Below are 19,212 nucleotides of genomic sequence, written 5' to 3'. Positions count from 1 at the left end.
GGGCTCAGGGAGTATGTCATCGACGCTCACTGTCATCTCATTTTCTGCGCAGGGTGAGGGGTCACACCAGGTCTCTGGGGGGGGGGGGGGACTGCTGACACCTCCAGCCAGCATGTCTCAAAGTGAGCTCACCCCACCCCCACCTGCTTCCACTCTGTTATTTCCATTTCGGGCAAAAGACGCTCAAACCCGCAGCCTTGAGTCACTCCACTGCTCACTCTTCGTTACTCACCGAGCCCCGAGCTTCTGCTGCTTCCTGGCCGCTAGCTCTGCCCCGCCACCCCACCCCCCCCACCACCACCGCACTGCCCTCAGATCGGGCCTTCCCTCCTGGCCTGGGTCTCCTCACAGCCTCTAACCGGGTCCACCTGTTCAGTCTTAACCTCCCTCCCCGCAGTGCATTCTTCATCCTGAAGCCGCAGGATCTTTCTAACTGGCACACCTGACCAGTCTCTCCATTTCTGGAATCCTTCCTGTCGCAGGCTGGACCCTTTGGCGGTCCCCTCCCTCTTATCGCCAGCCAGCTCCAACCGCCCCCCCCCATCTCGTCCCAACATGCTGCTCCTTCCTCCCCTGTGCCCTGAGCCTGTATCCCTCTCTGCACCAACTACTCTCCTTCCCTTCTTGCATAAGGAGTGCTACTCGGATCTTTAAAACACCACCTCCTCCAGGAAGCCCTCCTGATCTCTCTTCCTTCCTTCTCAGACCCTTTCTTCATCCCTCACACTCCATCGTTATTTTTTTTTTCACTCACTACCTCCTCTACTGAGGGTCACTGTGCCTCTTTTTCTGTATCTCTGATCCCTGGTAAGGTCTCTGGCACATAAAGCTAATGTTTAGTGGTCACCAAGTGTGTGCCACGGTTGTCCTAAGCCTTTTTAGGGTATTATATAATCCTCATAAAGACCTTTTGAGGAAGATGCCACCATGACTCTCATTTTGTGGACAAGGAAACGGGCCTAGGAAGGTCAAACTTCTTGCCCTGGTCAGCCTGCTAGAGAGGAGTGGAATTGAAACTCCAACTCCTGGCTGGGCCGAGCTGGTGTGGCTTTCCTCCTCCTCTCGTCTCCTCACAGGGGCTCAGGGAGCATCCAGTGATCAGTGAAAAGGCCAGAAGGGACCCAGGGCACTTTCCCTTTGGCCTCTGAGCACCGGGCAGGTGCTCGGGGCTGTGTGGTGTGTGACCAGGGACACACGTCTCTGCCTTCCCCCTCACAGCTAGGTCCCCAGCTTGCAATCACGGCATTGTCAGCCCCTGGCCTGTCATTGCACAGTGGGGATTTTCAGAAATAAAGGAAGGGCTTTGGGAAACTCAAGCCAGAAATCCCAACAGGGAGAGATTTAGATAGATGGGGGTGGGGGTTGGGAGTGTCCTGAGCCCCCGAGGATTCTAATGAGGATAAAAGGACCCACGGTCCCCACCAAAAGATGGTGGGAGGGGGAAGTCCAATGGAACTCGACAGAACCCTGAGGTAGGGGAGGGGGACAGGTGGGGAGATAAAGACCAGGGATAAATTTCCAAATGATGGGTAAGATGAACTTATCCCAAGGAAGCAATTTCAACAAAGAAAGAAGTGAGTCTGGAGACAGTGGCAGCAGCCTTATCAAGAACGTGAGGAAACTGCAGACAAGGAAGCCTGTCACACAGCGTGCCTTCTCCCTGGGGACAGTTCCATTCTTCCGAGTCACAGTGACCACATGCCAAAGGCACAGCGCTAAGAGATGTGGCACCCTCCTCTCTTGGCTCGGCTGGATAAGAGCTCCATGTGGCCCAGGCGAGACAGGGGTTAGGTGAAACGGGACCGCAGTAGTTCCACGGGAGGGGAATGAGCAAAGGCCATTTTTCTTCTATAACTGAAAAAAATTAGGGCTTCTACTTGGGGCAGTGGGGCACACAACTCTTGATCTCTGCATCATGAGTTCAAGCCCCACGCTCGGTGTAGAGCTTACTTTTTAAAAAATAGGCCTTATAAAATGACAAGATTTTTTTTTTTAAATAAAAAGTGTCCAGAAAATAAATTTCAGATGTCCTATGGGAAAATGGAGCAGGGTACAACGAGGACCCGACTCCCACCGCCATCACTGGTACAGGGAGCCCGCAGGCCGGACCTGACCGCTGGGGGATGGTGTGCGGCCAGGGCCTGGCACCCGGCCTGGCACAGGGTTCTCAGAAAGGGTGCCCACAAAGGGGATCACCCGCCCTGGACCCTCCACCCGGTCTGGGCTCACTCAGCGTTTGCCTCCACCAGTCGGGGGTTACGACGCCCTCCGACCCTCAGCCACTCACCTAGTATTTATCGCGCCTCTACGGTGTGCAGGCAGCAAGCTAGGCCCTGGCGAATACGGAATCAAGGACGAGGGCTCTTACCCCCAGGGTCTCGCAATCCAGTGGGCACTGGCTGTGCAGACAATGAGGTCCTGATGCTAAACCAGAACTGTGGTTACTGGACACACAAATGATGGGAAAGGGGGGAGGGGCCAGGTGGCTCGGACGGCCTCCGAGGGGTGATCTCTGAACAAGGTCTTAAGAGATGAAGAGGGCTGGGAGCCGGGGAGAGGCACCACCCAGTTTGTACTGGCCTCACAGAGTACGACCACCACGGGGCACAGGGCAGCTGCCGCACTGGGAGCGGGTGTGCACGTCTGCATGGACGGTCCCTGAAGTGGTCAAGTGACAAGCAGGCAGCTGAGGATGGGTACACAGGCGTGTTCCCTGAACAGGCACGCAGACACCACCAACAGTGGTGACCCCCGGGGTGGGGGGCAACGGCGAAGATGTCCCTCGTGGACATTCCGGGACCGTATTGCTTTTCTGCCTGGTGCACACTTTACCCTTTGAGAAACTGTGAGACGGGAAGGAATGGGAAGCAAGTACCCAGGGGGCACGGGTTTCCTTTCGGGGGCACAACTAGGTGGCCTGGTGGTTGCACAGCCCTGCGAATGTACCACGTGCCACCGAGTTGGTCACTTCAAAATGGTTAGGCTCAGTGTGAAAAAGGCCACTAAAACAAAGCCCTTCCATGGCCGCCTAGAGGTGGGGACACAAGCTGGGACACGGCTACCGTGGACCAGGCCCACGAAGGGGCCCACGTGAGGGCAGGTGGTGGGGGCAGTAGGAGACGAGGGCCCCGGGGAAGACACCGGTCACCGAAGCTGACCCGGCCGAGGGAGGGCAGGCGTCTGAAACGTCAGAGGCCAGGGTCTCAGTGTCAGTCACAAAACGGTGCTAAGCACCCTTACAGAAGAAGTTGTTGCCGCAGGGAGTTTGGGGACGTCCCCCAACCGTGGGTCCCAGAAGCCTGGCTCACCCCGTCTCCCGTCCAGAACCACCCTGGACTGGACACCGGTTGCACAGGGACTCCTGCTCAGGGGCTGATGGTCTCGAGGGGAGGGGATGGGGGGGCTGTCTCCGTCCAGGGGCAGGGGCACCCCAGCCTACGAGGGCTGCGAAACTGCAGGCTGTGTAAGGGTCTGAGGCAGCAGAGGAACTGGAAACAGCCCACGCCAGACAGCCGGCGGTGTTGGAGGCCAGTGCAAACCCCGGGCGGCAGCAGGAAAGTGGGAGGGGTGCGGGGGGGCGGGAAGGGGGGGGCGCCAGGACCTGCACCTGCCCGGTTGTGTTTTTGCTTTAGGGGATACAGCTGCACCGAACGGAAACGCCAGGGGTTAGAAAAGGCATTAATGTTGACTTATACAGACTCCCAGATAGAACAGTCTCGTTTTTGAACGAGTAGGACTTTTTGATACTGGGCTTCACGTGTGACAGGGACCCGTGCCATTCTGGACTGAGACTTTGGACCGGGATTCCTGACGGCCGCTCCCCTCACTGCTCACACCGGCGGTGTGCGTCCTCGTGATGGGTGCTGAGAACAAGCATAAACCAGATCAGGAAGGACTCGGTTCGCTCCGACCACTGCACCAAGTGCGGGAGGGGTGTCTCCTAAGGGAGAAAAACTTCTCTCTCAGGATCAGCTAGCGCAGGCTTTGAAAGTCGCCTTCAAGGGAGTAATCCCCCCTCGTGCCAGCTCGCCCTTGTCCTCCGCGACGTCAAGGTAGTCACCCCCAGAGATGACGCACCCACGATCCCCCAGACCACTGACACGTTTTCACACCAAATATTTCAGTGTTGTCCATTAGCTCTCATTGATTTTTATTTAGGACTCAAATGAACACTGACCAACCACGTTACAAAATCCTTTATTTTCACTCTTCCCAACTTAGACTCTGCCGCAAAGCCAAAGTTCGGTCGCCACACGCCAGCGTATTTTCACTCGGTCTCACGATTCTTTGTGACACTCGTTCAGATGCTCCATTTTCCAGCCAATAGCCGGCCTGCGCAAGAATGGAAGGGAAGATCATCCACACGACTTTCTCCTCTTCAGTCGTGAGCTTGCTTGCTTTTGCTGAGGTGAGTCCTCTGCAAGTCAGCGCACCTCAGCGTGAAGTCGAGCAGGGCCCACTCCCGGCCTTCACGCGGCCACGGCGTCCCCGGACCAGACCCGACTTGCAGGCCCCCACGGTCAGCGGTGCTTCTCACCGATGAAATGGCTTCTAGGTGCCCAAACTAATTGGACAACTAGGGAACACGCTGTGGATTCAGCAATCCGAAGCAGGTTTTTAACAGCTGGTGCGTCTCTGAGGCACGTCACGGGTCAGTGTGTCTGTGTGACCGCGTGTCCACTGATTTTGCTTCTTCGGTCGCACAGTGTTAAATTCCATGCGGCTGGGTCAAGTGAGCACGTCTGCAAGTGTGTGAGGCATTTCATCTTTAGCAGCGAATCACGTGACACCGTGCCTAACTTCAGGGCACAGTCTGACACCAACCTGATGAAGATCATGATTCTGTTTTATGCCAGGTTATTTTTGAAGATCCACACGCTTTCCTGCCTAACTTAGATGCTGCAGGGTCAAGCGCTCATGAGGTGTCCTTGGTGCTCCTGGCTTCACCGGGTAACTTCCCCACGCAAACGGGGCATTTGGGCGAGGACAACAGTCAAGATGTGAATTCATGTTTGAGACCAGGGGTGTGCTGGCTAATTTATTTTTTTGACCAGTGTTTAGTCTTGTGAATTTTTTCTTAATGTTAATTTTTGAGAGGGGGTGGAGAGGGACAGAGAGAGAGAGGGAGACAGAGAACCCAAAGCAGCCTCCGTGCTGTCAGCGCAGAGCCGGATGTGGGGATTGAAGTCACAGGCTGTGAGATCATGACCTGAGCCAAAGTCGGACGCTCAACCTACTGGGACACCTAGGCAGCCCTAGGCCCATGAATTCTGAAGTCACTCTGGATTTAATAAAAATGTAAATATCTATACAAATTAAAACTATTCCTGGTACAGAGAAAGGGCTGTGGGAAAACTCAAGGAATCTGATTAAATCTGTGGTTAATAGCATTATATCCCAATATTTATCTCTGCTTGGATACATGTGCTGTACGAGGCCTCTGAAAGCTTGGTAAGGCCCATGGAAACCCGCTGGGCCACCTCTGCATCTCATCCATAAATCTAAAATTATTTAGAATGAAAAGTTACAAAACCCAAACCTGGTAAATAATAAATACTAAAAGACACTATACAGGCCTTATGGCTTCAGGAAATGGATAAGAAATTTGAAAGCCTAGAATCTTCAGAATTTTCTGCAACAAGTTGCCAGGAGAAACTCAAAAAATTAAGCACCCCGCTTATAAAAGTAGGAAAAGTTGAAATACTAATTGCAATTCAGCAATTAAAACTCTGAAAAATTCATAATACAAATGCCTTACTCTTGTATTATAAATTACTTTTAAAAAACTGACGTTCTGAAGCCCTAAACGCATATAGTCCACTTCAACAAATTAATTTAATGAACTGATTCAAACTATGTTTTGTTTTCTTTTTAAGTTTTATTTAAGTAATCTCTACACCCAGTGTGGGGCTTGAACTCATGACCCCGAGATCAAGAGTCGCACAGCACACTCTTCCAACTGAGCCAGGCAGGCACCCCTCAAAATAAACTTCTAAATGTTTCTAGAAAAACGGGTAATAATTCATCATGCAATTCCATAAAAATTTGGCTATTTTTAACATCAAAAGCTAATTCTAGGTAATCAAGAAGAAACAACAGAGAATATTAACAAAACGTGTTCTATTTGGGAACACCTGACATCGCACAAGAATAAATAAGAATTAAAAATGAAGGTAATAATCACATACCTTTTAGTTCAGCAGGACAGCTCGGGAGACAACGTCAAAGTGGAAGAACCTGGGCGCTGCACGTGCACACAGAGACTGCACACTATAGACAGAGACCCCACGACTAAGCCATCATCTCCCTCCTGGGCTGGATTTCTTCGAGGGCCAGGTAGGAGCCTCAGGGCAGCCACAGGGACTCCTCCAGACTCACTCACCAGCAAAGAATTCCCCAGGCTCCAGAAGTTTGCAGAGGGAGCCACGCAAACAGTGCTTGGATATACCTCCAGTGGCTTACAGAAGGTGGTATTCAAAGGCCCTCAACACTCCACTGGTGACGCAGACAGGCATCGTGAAGGTGCAGCCTCCTGTGCCCCATTTGGTGGCCCACCCAGGGGAGCCCCTGGAGGCTCCTCTGGTTGAAGAGACCAGACTTGGACCCTCAGAGTTCATGTAACAAGACCGTGTTTAATGAACACCAAAGTTGCGCCACAGGAGGGCTGGGGCTGGGGGGGCAAGGGCTGCCGTGGTGTGTTGGGGGGGGGGGATGAACTGTGATACTGCCTCCGGCACCTCTCCACTCACTGGAGACTCACGCGGTCCCCCTCAGAACCTCTGAACAGTCCCACGGGGACAGCGGTGCAGGATGACTGGCCCCTTTTTACGGTTGGGGAAAATGGGTTCCAGGCAGGTCCACGGGCTTGCCCGAAGCCACACAGAGCTCCTGGTCCTTCCTCCTGTGCCACGGTGGCCCAGCTCAGAGGAGACTGAACTAGGAGGGCCAGTGCCCCACAGAAGGACCAAGCAAGATGGAGACAGCAGAGGCATCACGCGTGGGGACGCCGAGAGGCTGGCTGCAGCCACGTGGGGGCCAGGACCCCAGCACCTGTGACCCAGGCTGCCAAAGCCCCCAGCACGGCTGCTTGGGTGTCTGTCTGTCTGCTCCCCCCCTCCCGCCCCCTCCCCGGGTGCCCAGGCCCTCAGGACCAGCTGAGGGAGGGCATGGGGTGGGAGGTCACTCCCCACAGCACCCCCTGGCAAGTCTGCACGTGGTCCCTACAGTCTGCAGGGCGTGTGCAGAGCCAGGTGGGGCAGGGAAGTGGGGGACAGGCTGCAGCACGAGGACACCACACTGTGTAGCCAAACACAGGGCTGTGAGAGGCGCACAGAGGGGCATGTGGTGAAGGCGCTGTGTGGGAAGGATCTGGGGGGGGGGGGCCGGCAACCTGGGGCCCGTGGGGATGGACAAAGACGAGCATGCCACGCTGAGGAGTCTGGACAGGATCCTGGGGCCACCGCAGGGACCGAGGGGAGCAGAGGAGGCCCCCCCCCTCCCCCGCAGAGAGGAGGAAGGCTGAAGAAACCCCCAGGGGTCTGGGTTTCTCTGGACAAGCCTGTGGAAATGCAGCTGGCGGGTTTGGGGTCAGTGGCAGAGGGCCCGTCCCTGGGCCGTCCTGGGCAGCCTCTCCAGTTGTGAACCCACAGAGAGGCCCCGCAGGAGTGTCAGGCTCTGAAACACGAGGACACATAATGTCCTCTCCAGCCCTGCATCATTCCGGCTCTCCTTCCCTCAGGAGGGGCCCAGATCCTGCCCTTCCCTCTTTCACCTTGCAGCTCCTGTCCAAGAGGCAGCCACAGGAGGCCAGCACCAGAAGAGGACACTGGGTGAGAAGCCCTGGACAGTGGGAGGGGATATGGACAGGGGGCAGCCGCCAGGGCGTCTGTCTCTCCCGGGGGCCTTCAGCAGCCCACCAGGTGGCAGCCTCAGGGCTCCGTTCAGAGCCGTGCTAACAGGCCCCAGCAGGGGGCGCCATGGACCCACACTTGCCGGAAGGTTCCTTCTGCCTTTCGGAGTCCCCATCTCGCACCAAGGGACTAAGACTCAGGGGCTGCAAGATGTAGCCCCTTCCAGGCGTTGGGCACAGGATGCTCCACAGAGAAGCAGGGCCTGAGTCCAAGCAAGTCTGCGTAGGTCTGAGTAGGGCAAGGCTCAGCCAGCTGAGGTCCGGGCACCCCTTCCCGGCCCAGCACCAGAGCCCCAGCTGCACCCACATGCTGCCCACCACACAGAGGGGGGTTCTTCCTTTACTGCCTGCCCCATGAAGAGGGGGCCACTGCCCCACCCCCACCCCACAGTGACAGCTCCGTCCCCACGTGCGCAGGCCTGTCACTGGGTGTCGGGGTCTTGGAAGCCCCAGGCCTCCACGGCAGCGATGAGGAAGTTCTCAGAGCAGAGGGGCTGGTTGTTGAAAGTATCGCAGTGGCCAGTGCGGCCCCGGTTCAGGTCCCCATCGATGTAGAGCGCTTGGCCGCCCCCTCCACCTGTGGGATGCTGGGGTCAGCATCTGTCCCTCTGTCCAGCACTGCCCCCTAGAGGCTCTCCTCCTGCTCCTCAGCAGCCCCGCTTGGATGGGGACCCCGCCCCAGCCCTGCCAGAGACTTCTCTAAAACCACAGGGCTGGCCTTCAGTACCCCTGGCTGGGGCCCCCACCGTGCACCCTCTGATCCCCGCTCCCACCCCTGCACCCACTCCAGCCCCAACAGTCCCAGCTCTCTTCCTCTGCCTGTCCCTCACATGAGGCACCCACCACGGCAGGGGCTTCGGTTCCCCCCACGACTTCACACCCATCTCCTGGGCTACGTGACCGAGGGCAGGGAGGAGCCCAGCCTGGAGTGCGGGGAGGCGCCCACCTACGATGAGGCAGTCGTTGCCCCCAGCCATGAACATAGACTCGGTCTTGGAGGGCAGGTTGAAGTGCCGCGCGGACAGGAAGGGCGAGAGGCGGTCGGCAGGGTCTGAGGATGTGGGGCGGCCGAGAGGGGATGGAGCGGCAGCAGCCTCCAAGGACACTGGCTTGGTCAACTCCGGGTGTTTGATGACCACCCACTCATAGCGCTGGACCTCAGGCTGCAGCTGAGGGTGCAAGGGCAGCGTGAGTCACAGGCACACGCCCCCCACCAGTCTTTATTGGGGCCCGGGCCGGGGAGCCGACTGCACCGGGCAGACGAGGCTCGCCTGTCGATGGATCACAAACAAGAAGGACGTGGGGAGGCACTCTGTGGGGGGAGCACTAGGAGGAGTGGGAGGCAGGGTCTCGTGAGCAGGGCCCCCAGCCGGACACACTCACCCTGAACACGAAGCACTCTCCCGTCCCAAAGAAGCCCACTTTGCCTCCAAACTTGTTCCTCTCACTCCAGTCTGTTGACAGGTAAGCCCCACACACCTGGGGAGAAAGGCCGGTGGTGTGAGGCTGTGCCCCACCTGCAGGAGCACCCTCGTTCAGAGCCTGCTGGGGACCACCGCCCCACCCCCCCGGGGTGGTCACCGATAGGGGGCGCTGTTGGTGTGCCCGACGGGAAAGGGTGGAGGTGGACAGTGGGGTGGGGAGGTCAGAGTTTGCAGGGCATGGGGCGGGCGGTGAGGGTGGGTGGGTGGCTGCCTCCCCCATCATCAGCGTGTTTGGGATATTTCTGTTTCCCTCCTTGGCCCTCAAGCATGGGAATGAGCCCACTTCCACACTCTGACTTTGGGCATCAACCCCAGGGATGCCCCTTACACAGAAGGTTCTGAGAGGTGACCCTGCTCGAGAATGTTCCCTAACCTCAAGCCAGCCAGCAAAGTGCCGACTCAGTCCCTGGAGGGGCTGCAGGCGGCGTGGCTGCAGGCTTTGCCCGAAGCGTCTGACAGTGAGTCACCGGCTAAAGTGCAGACGCCCAGGCTCCTCCTGGAATCCCAGACACGGAACCTGGAACCGGGTGAGGAACCTACCACTCCCGTGGGTGCAGGTGTGGGAGAACCAGGACCCTCTACCACGTGCACACGCCCCTAGGATGGGGGCACGTGAGTTCCGACTTCCCTGGGTGCCTCAGAGCACTTAGCAGAGGACAGGGCCCTGAGAGTCGCCTGTCATGGGTGGAGGCAGAGCCCTGCTCACGGGGTATTTGTGCAGGGCTCGCTCCTTGAAGCCAGGCTCTGTGCCACCAGGCTGCTCAGCAGGGGCCTGGAGCCCCCCCAGGGAAGCGGGAGGCCCTGGGTGGTTGGGGGTCAGATGGAGAGGCTGGATTCACCTCTCTGTGGAGGGTGGGCTCCACTCTGCGTCCCTAAGAGAAGGAAGCCTGGATGGAAGCTTCAGGGGGGCACCCCCACCCCTGCCCCAAGGCTCATTAGTGGCAAGGGCCTCTCCTCACCTCCTTTTGCGTGGTCTTGATGAGCAGGAGGGTGGGCTCATGTCCTTCACACTGGAAATAAAACCTGGGGGCAAAGACCACACATGCCAGGCTTCCATCCCACCTCTGTGCCACCTCTGGCCACAGCAATCTGGCACCCATAGCATCTGAGAAGCCCAGGCTGTCTGGGGGAGACGGGTCTGGGAACTGTGCTTCCTCATCTCCTGGGGACCAGGTGTGGTGGCCAAGGACCCAGCAGCACCCTGGCCCAGACATTTCTTAGCCAAGACGGAGCCCGGGCCTGGCAGCCTCAGGGCCGAGCAGTCAGCTGGCCAGGACCGTCAGCGCTGCTGCAATGTGGGGAAAAGCTGCATGACGGACGGCCCTCAGCGGGCACAGCCACGTGTCAGGAGCTTCAGGGAAGCAAAACCCGAGGAACCTGCTCTCGGAAAGCTCACAGGTGCCCCGGGGGGGGGGGGGGGGGGGCTGAGCCTGTGGGTCACGGAGTGCACGAGGAGGCTGGACACAGCATCCTGGTGGCACCAAGTGCCCGGAGCCTTCATGGCATCCCTGGTGGCCCAGCCTGGCTGTCCCACAGCAGGCCTCCCACACAGCACAGAGGCAGGGACCAGGTGAACGTGTCTTTAGCTATGCTGTAACAGTCATGTGGGCTGGGACAGCTCTGCCTATGTCACCTCTGCGGGGTCACCTGTGACCTGAGCCAGAAGCTCCTGAGGCGACCTGCCATCTAAGGCTGACTGGGGCCGAACCTGGCAGAGCTGCCTCGAGAGGCAGGGACACCCCGGACTCAGCTGTGGACCAGCCAGGTGGGGCTTGGGCAGCAGGGGCCCAGGGCCTACCGCCACAGGTCTTCCTGTGCTAGGATGAAGTTCCTGTGTGGGGGTTCCACCTCCCAGGGTCATCACACCTACACAGGAGCCTGGATTAGTGCTGTGTATTCAGGGCAGTGACCCCTGAAGTCTGGGTGGCCGGGGAGTAGGAGAAGCCCAGAAAAAGGGGCTCTCAATTCTAAGGCCCCTGAGGAAAAGGCAGGTAGATCCCGGGGCCCATCGCCAGACGCTACCCACACTTCCGGGGTGTCTCCACGGCTTGCTCCATCCTCCCATGTGTCAGGCCCTTGGAGCCTGTGCCTTGGGCCGCTGCCGGGCTCCCGGGTGTTACCTGGTCAGGCTGTACCCGTGCTGCAGCGAGGAGAAGAGCAGGAGGGGCTGGCAGAGGGCAAAGCGCTCAGGGACCCACGACCAGATGTCTCTCATCTCCTTCACACTGACGATCTCTGAGTGGAAGTTCTCCGCGTGCACCGCCAAGTGCACAAACTGCCTGGGGAGAGTGGGGAGGGCTCAGAGTGCAGCCCTGACCACGCCCTGGCCACGCCCCCCGCCCGGGAGCGTTGCGGAGCCTTTCGCATGAGCTATGCCTGAAGGGAGCTTCTCTGCTATTCCCGAGGAAACGAGGAAACGAGGAAACGGGACTGGGGGAATGGCGCTGAGCCCTGGAGCCCCGCTCCCATCAGCTACAGAGGGGAGAGCACTCAACCTGGGTGGGGACAGAAGCACGTCTTCTCTAATGAATGGGGACACAGAGTGAGCCAGCTCTGACAAGACAATGCTTCAGAGCCAGCCAAGCACGGACAGACAGCATGTCTGAGGCAGCTGAGCAGACAGACAGACAGAGAGCTTGAAGAGCAGCCAGGGTTTAAGGCAGCATTGCCAAACCCAGCCCCAAAGGCCAGAGAAAGCAGCTGGGCCCTGGGATAGCCAGGACGGGAGATGGAGAAAAGCCAGGAATGAAGACATGGTTTCCAGACCTACCTTTTAGAAAGTGAAACACTGAAAAACAGGGGGAAGCAACGGACACAGAGAAGAGAAAGAAAAATAAAACAGACAAGGACAGGTTAGTGGCAAATACTGATGGCCAGGACGAACCTGCCTTTGGCCCAGGAGAAAGGCCTCCACACCAAGGGCACGGTCATGCCGAGATGGTGTTGGGACACCATGGGCCCCTCCCAGCCTGGCTTCCCAGGGGCGGTACTCAGGGCAGGGGGACATACCCAGCAGCCGCAAGAGCAGCCGGCAAGGGAGCACAGACCCCAGATGGGGGACAGAGCAGGGGCTGCTTTAAAATGATCTGAGGCAGTCAGCCGGGCCCACCGCCAGACCTTCTGACTCCATGGTCAGCATCCAGCGTCCATCTCCGCCACCGGCCTTGACCCTGAAGGCAGGACCCTCCCTGCACCTTCTGTACCCGCAGCTGCCTGAGCAGCCTGTGGCTGTAGCCAGAAGGCCCCCTCCTCACTCCCATGGCTTCCTATCCACGCAGGGCTGGCTGCCAGGAGGCAGACCAGGAGCCTGGCAGGACTAGCTCAGGCCCCAGCCGCCAGGACGCATCCCACCTACGCCCTACCCTAGTGGGCCCCTCACCTACCCAGGGGCGGGCCACACCCAAGGCCCCAAGGGGCCTGCCTACCTCTTCTGCTTGACGGTGATGCCTTTCTGCTTCAGAGCTTTCTCGTTGGCCATCTGCAGGAGCTGAATCTCCTTCCGGGAGAAGAGGCGGATGGCAAATGCTTTCTCCAGCAGCTTCTCAGGAGACACGGTCTTGGCGATATCCCTGACGAAGGTGCGAATGTCCTGCTTCACGCTGTCTGACTCGAGCGGCTGCCCAGCCCTCACCTTGTGGAAGAACTTGAGGATCGCCAGCGCCACGCGGTACAGCACCTTGTAGCCTTCCACCAGGAACACGTCGAAGACGCGGGCGAAGTGGCCGAGGGGCAGCTCCCCGAACAGCCAGCGCTGCCAGTCCGCATAGACCTGCAGGACGTCCTCTGACACGGCCACCATCAGCTTGTGGGCCGCCTGGCAGTACTTGTTCACCAGGTCCCCAAACGTCATGCAGGAGGACTCGAAGGCCAGGAAGCTCTGATCCACCAGCTTCCGGCTGGGGTCATTGCAGGCCAGGATGCGGCAGGCATTCTCAAAGCACTGGGCCTCGTCCGTGCTGTAGTGCAGCAGCAGGGCCACGACCGCGGGCAAGGCGGGGCAGAAGGACACGTCGGGGAACTGGTTGGCGATGCACAGCAGGATCTTGCGCACGGCATCCTCGCCCCGCGCGTTCAGGCAGTAGCTGGGCACCTGCGTGTTGTCCACAAACTCGGGCAAGGGCAGGCTGCTGCTGCTGTGCTTGCCCACGATCTTGCCCACGATGTCGCTGTATACGCTGGCGTCCGGTGTGACCGTGCGGCAGGGGATGTCCCGGATCAGGCGCTGGTACACCTTCCCCCGCAGGGCGTAGCTGCGGGCCCAGTAGCCCTGGCGAGCCAGCTGCTTCAGCTCCTGCGGCTCGGTGCAGCTCAGCTCCTTGGGGCCCAGGTCCTGCACGGCCGCGTCCATCCTGTCTCTGTCCACAAAGCAGTTGTAGCCCGGGGGATCCATGGTGTGGGGCGCCCAGCACGGGGATCCCAGGCTGCCGGGAGAGGCACGGAGCAGCTAAATCCCCCAGCCCCGTCTCCTAGGCTTTGCTGCTGACCTCTTTGCCATCCTGTACCCTGTCGGATTGAAAGTCAGGCTTAATGTACGCATAGGTTATATATTAACCATATACGACAGTTCACATTTTTTTAAATTTTTTTAATGTTTTTATTTATTTTTGAGACAGAGAGAGACAAAGCATGAGCAGGGGAGGGGCAGACAGAGAGGGAGACACAGAATCCGAAGCAGGCTCCAGGCTCTGAGCCGTCAGCACAGAGCCTGACGCGGGGCTCGAACTCACAGACTGTGAGATCGTGACCTGAGCCGAAGTCGGACACCCAACCGATTGAACCACCCAGGCACCCCGAAAGTTCACATTTTAAAGAGTATGTTTTTATTTTCATTTTTCTATGAAGTATTAGGAGGGCTTCTACTTAAAACAAGTGGAGGGGCACCTGGGTGTCTCAGTCGGTTAAACGCCTGACTGTTGGTTTCAACTCAGGTCATGATCTCGCGGTTTGTGGGTTCGAGCCCTCCGTCAGGCTCTGTGCTGACAGCTCGGAGCCTGGAGCCTGCTTCGGATTCTGTCTCCTCCACTCTCTGTTCCTTCCCCTGTTAGCTCTCCCTCCCGCCCTCTCTCTCTCTCTCAAAATACACAAACATTTAAAGAAAAACAAGATGAGTGGATGTTTTGAGAAGTCACTATGAACTCTGGAGTAGAACTTCTTTTCATGCAGTTACTGGAGTAGATCACACAGATTCTGAGTAATGAGAGCCTAAGGCTCAGATCCCAGAAGGGCTAGGCCAGCCAGATCCTGCTGAAGACAACTCTCTGCCGGGTGTAGGCGGGCCCCCCAGCCCTCCTTCCCCCCCAACACCGCGGCGGGGGGGCTCGCTGGACAAGAGCACCCCAGCCAGTTAAAAGCTGCCCAGTGTCTACTCCCTAAGGCTCCGGGCCTCTGCAGCTGCGCCGAGCACGGCACCACACAACTGCTCTGCCCCACCGGCCCTGGGTCAGAAGCCACAGGCCAGCCCTGAGCTTTCTAGAAACGCCAGCTGAGTTTCAGGTAGGCCTTCCAGAGAAGACTTGCTCTGGGGGAGTAAACGGGAGGGCTGAGAAAGAAACAGAAGGTGTCACTGCTTCAAAATTAAGACATTTCTGGGTCCACAGGAGCCAGAGTTTCACACTGGGGGGTCTGGTGCTGTCTCTCCATTACGGGAAACTAGTGAGATCCAGGCGGACGTTGCACACAGGGAAGGTGTGCTGACACACCCAAGAGCAGCATATGCCCACGCACCTCAGACTAGCCTTTCCGCCTGGGACAGTACAGGGTCCAGAGACGTCATAACGGTTTGCTTCAGCAAGTTTCAGTAGATGGCCAGATCATTCCAGTTTCTCCTGCATCTGTAACATTCATCTGAAAATGCAAAAAGGAAATAATACCTTAAAAACGTGGAGTGGAAATTAAAGAATTATAGCCTAAAAGCTGTATATGTGAGAAGCCCCTCGGTGCAGTGTGGTTTTTCTCACTGTGGGAAAACATATGTAGAATTACCAGGGTAACCGTCTCTGAGTCTACGGAACCGTGGCAGGAAGCGCAGTCACACTGTGCCCTCACCACCACCGTGCCAACAACTCTTTCGTCTTCCCAGCTGAAACTCTGCCCCCAGGACGCATGGACTCCCCCTCCCCCAGCCCCTGGAGCCCATCCTTCTCCTTTCTGTCTCTACCAAGGCAACAACTCTAAGAATCTCACAGAAGTGAAATCACACACATTTGTCATTTTGTGACTAGCTTATTTCACTGAGCATAATGCCTTCAAGGTTCATCTAGGTTATTTTTTTTCAATTTTTTAAAATGTTTATTATCTATTTTTGAGAGGGAGAGAAAACAGGTGAGGGAGGGGCAGAGAGAGAGAGGGAGACACAGAATCCTAAGCAGGCTCCAGGCTCTGAGCTGTCAGCACAGAGCCCCATGAGGAGCTCGAACCCACGAACCATGAGATCATGACCTGAGCTGAAGTTAGACGCTCCGACTGAGCCACGCAGGCACCCCGATTCATTTACGTTTATAGCATGCATGTATCAGGATTTTTTTTTTTTTAAGATTATTTTTTAGAGCAGTTGCAGGTTCACAGAAAAGTTGAGAGGAAGGTACTGAGATTTCACACATACCCGCTCCCTCGTCAACACCCCCCAGGGGAGTGGGGCATCTGGTCCAATGAGAAACCTGCATTAAAACATCATCATCACCTAAAATCGGCAGATTCATGAGGGTCTGCTCCCGGTGTGCATTCTAGGAGTTTGGACAAATGTGTAATGACACATATCCTCATTACAAAATCATACAGAGTAGTTTCACTGTCCCAAGATACCTCTGCACTCCACCTACGTGTCCTGCCCCCCCATTTACCAGAATTTCATTCCTTTTTATGGCCAAATAATACTCCATTGTGTGACCAGAACACATTGTGCTTACCCACTCATCTCTGAGTGGACACGGGCTGCGGCCACCTCCTGGCTATTTGTTGTAAGTAACACTGTGAACACCGGGTGCCCGGGTCTGGTGGAGTCCCGGCTTCTGGCTCTTTTGGATACGTATCAGTTGACACTGCTCTTTATGTATTTTTTTTAATGTTTACTTATTTTTGACACAGAGACAGAGCGAGCGTGAGTGGGGGAGGGGCAGAGAGGTAGACACAGAATCTGAAGCAGGCTCCAGGCTCTAAACTGTCAGCACAGAGTCCGATGTGGGGCTTGAACCCACAAACTGTGAGATCATGACCTGAGCCGAAGTCAGACGTTTAACCCACTGAGCCACCCACGTGCCCTGACAATGCTCTTTTTTTCTTTTTAACTTGTCTTATTTTTTATTTTTTAAAATTTACATCCAAATTAGCTAGCATATAGTACAACAATGATTTCAGGAGTAGATTCCTTAGTGCCCCTTACCCATTTAGCCCATTCCCCCCCCCCCCACAACCCCTCCAGTAACCCTCTGTTCTCCATATTTAAGAGTCTCTTCTGTTTTGTCCTCCTCCCTGTTTTGATATTATTTTTGTTTCCCTTCCCTTGTGTTCATCTGTTTCGTCTCTTAAAGTCCTCGTAGGAGTGAAGTCATAGGATATTTGTCTTTCTCTGACTAATTTCGCTTAGCATAATACCCTCCAGTTACATCCACGTAGCTGCAAATGGCCAGATTTCATTCTTTTTGATTGCCGACCAATACTATGTTGTACATTATACTACATCTTCTTTATCCACTCATCCATCCATGGACATTTGGGCTCTTTCCATACTTTGGCTATTGTCGATAGCGCTGCTATAAACATTGGGGTGCATGTGTCCCTTCGAAACAGCACACCTGTATCCCTTGGATAAATGCCTAGTAGTGCCATTGCTGGGTCGTACGGTAGTACTATTTTTAGTTTTTTGAGGAACCTCCATACTGTTTTCCAGAGTGGCTGCACCAGCTTGCATTCCCAGCCCCATCACTGCTCTTATAGGAGCTTCCCCATAAGGAAGATTAACTAAGGTTTTGTGACAACACCCATTTACCAGGTCCCAGCGGAAGCGCCTAGTCCACAGCAGGAAACTAAGGTTTTGTGACAACACCCATTTAACACATCCCACAGCAGGACCTCATCCACAGCAGGACCCTGTGTAGGGCTGGGCTGGAGTTTCCCTGCTCAGAAGAAAGGAAGCTTTAATGGGAGCCTGGGTGGGTCCTAGATGGGAAAGTAGCCAGGGGCACCCCCTCCTCCCCAGGCCCTGAAGGTTGGGCCTATGTGAACCCCCAGAGCCACACCCAGGCTGCACCCCACAGTCCCCATGTGCAAACTACCTATACTTTTCGTATGTATGTATGTACTCATTCATTCAAAGTAATCTCTACACCCAGTGTGGGGCTTGAACTCACAACCCCGAGATCAAGACTCTTGTGACGGAGCCAGCCGGGCGCCCCACCTGTAGGGTTTCCATCCCTCATTCTAGGCTCTGAGCCCATTACCCTCTAAAGGGGACCCCAGGCCCTCCCTGTCTGCGTGAAAAGCAGCAGCTTCCTCTGGGGGCAATAAACATGTTTATGAACAGAACAAGATCCAGGCAGGACGGACGGCACCAATCCTCATCCAACTGGCCTCACATCCGGGTTGAATATTAAACTGGAAACTCCAAAAACCATTATCGCACCTACAAAGTTCCTTCAGAAGGACCTTCAGCGAGAAGCAGACAAAGCGTTACAGCAAGTAACCCAGGGACACTCTGGATTCAGGGTCTCCGAGGCAAGGACATGTTCAGGAGACCCCAAAAGTGCTCCCTGGACCCCCACAGGCCTCCTCCTAAGGTCCCCACCCAAAAAGAGACCTTGGCATTTCTGGGGCCGGGCAAACAAGGTTTGCGGTGACATCTTCAGGCATCTGTAAGACCAGCTCCAGGGTCGTTTCCTTAGTTGTTGTTTTTAAACAAAAAAGGCAAATAATACGAAAGTACAGAACAAAAATGTCAAGTCCTGTTTCAGCTATCCCAACTGTCCCTGCTCTTGTACCTGAAGAGAATCACTACTCACATTTTAGTGCATATCGCGCAAAGCCCTTTCCTTAGATTGACAGATACACTGATTCACAGCCAGGCTTGCTGCTGGGAGGGAGAAGCCAGAGGGCAGGAGACAGACCAAAAATTTAAAATCATCGAGTCTAACATCACGCTCTGGAGGTCAGCTTTGGAGCTGCTGCGCCCCCTCCGCAGGGACCCCTCCCCATGCCCCCCTGCACCTGTGGCTAACCCCCCTTCCCCCTCCCCACAGGAACCAGGCCACACCTGCTCCCCACGCTTCCACATCCCTTCCACGTCCCCCATCTGTACCCGGCGGTCAGGGGCAGAGAAGGGAGGCAGGAGCTAACGCAGAGACCATCCGGTTTTCGGTCAGTCAGGCCTGCCTTCCAAGTCCAGCTTTGGCGCTTGTTTGCAGGAACCTCACACAAGCCATCCCTCTTCCCCAAACGGCGGCGGGTGCCAGTGTGAGACACGGAGCCGGAGCCGACGGATACGACCCACCTCGTGCAGCCCCTGCTGCTCACCCTCAGGGCTCACTGGCTGGGGTGTGAGGGCACCGTGCAGACAGACACACCCCCACTCACTTCCCCTCATCCGTCTGTGCTCTGGCAGCCCGGGGAGGGGGAGGGGATGGCCAGCAGGTGCCCTGGAACCCCGCCTTCCTTGGGCCTCCAGATGGGGAGGGAGGTATGCTTTTTCACCAGTAACACTGCACTCGCCTAAAGGCCACCCCCCCACCATTCTCGGCAGGGGAATGAGGTGGGGGCGGGGCTGGCTTTCTGAGGGGACACCTCTCCATCAGCCCTGTGGGAGGAGGCTGACCCCAGCTGCCTGCAGCT

General features: G+C 56.4%; 2 protein-coding genes across 5 annotated transcripts in view; both read right to left on the bottom strand.

The window, feature by feature from the left end:
- Nucleotides 1-4,118: 4,118 nt before the first annotated feature.
- Nucleotides 4,119-19,212, bottom strand: part of TBC1D24 (TBC1 domain family member 24) — a 26,418-nt gene continuing 11,324 nt past the window's right edge. The window contains exons 1-9 of one of the 4 annotated variants that reach the window (XM_053213084.1): nt 18,387-18,445; nt 15,118-15,237; nt 12,819-13,896; nt 12,164-12,181; nt 11,514-11,672; nt 10,353-10,416; nt 9,293-9,388; nt 8,856-9,078; nt 4,119-8,486 (exon numbers count right to left, since the gene is read on the bottom strand). In XM_053213084.1, the coding sequence (XP_053069059.1) occupies nt 8,332-8,486; nt 8,856-9,078; nt 9,293-9,388; nt 10,353-10,416; nt 11,514-11,672; nt 12,164-12,181; nt 12,819-13,783 (1,680 nt within the window). In that variant the 5' untranslated portion in view covers nt 13,784-13,896; nt 15,118-15,237; nt 18,387-18,445 and the 3' untranslated portion in view covers nt 4,119-8,331. Of the gene's footprint in view, nt 8,487-8,855; nt 9,079-9,292; nt 9,389-10,352; nt 10,417-11,513; nt 11,673-12,163; nt 12,182-12,818; nt 13,897-15,117; nt 15,238-15,994; nt 16,141-18,386; nt 18,446-19,212 lie in introns of those variants that run through there. The other 3 variants (XM_053213083.1, XM_053213085.1, XM_027043531.2) reach the window with 3 other exon arrangements.
- NTN3 (netrin 3) overlaps nt 13,879-19,212 on the bottom strand; it is a 20,959-nt gene continuing 15,625 nt past the window's right edge. The window contains exons 7-8 of the mRNA XM_053213082.1: nt 15,118-15,237; nt 13,879-13,896 (exon numbers count right to left, since the gene is read on the bottom strand). The gene's annotated coding sequence lies outside the window, so the exon portion shown is untranslated. The remainder of the gene's footprint in view (nt 13,897-15,117; nt 15,238-19,212) is intronic.

The sequence above is a fragment of the Acinonyx jubatus genome, chromosome E3 (genome assembly GCF_027475565.1).
Source record: "Acinonyx jubatus isolate Ajub_Pintada_27869175 chromosome E3, VMU_Ajub_asm_v1.0, whole genome shotgun sequence".
NCBI lineage: Eukaryota > Metazoa > Chordata > Mammalia > Carnivora > Felidae > Acinonyx > Acinonyx jubatus.
Note: the sequence above shows the minus strand (reverse complement) of the source record. Positions and strands in the feature narration are given on the sequence as shown.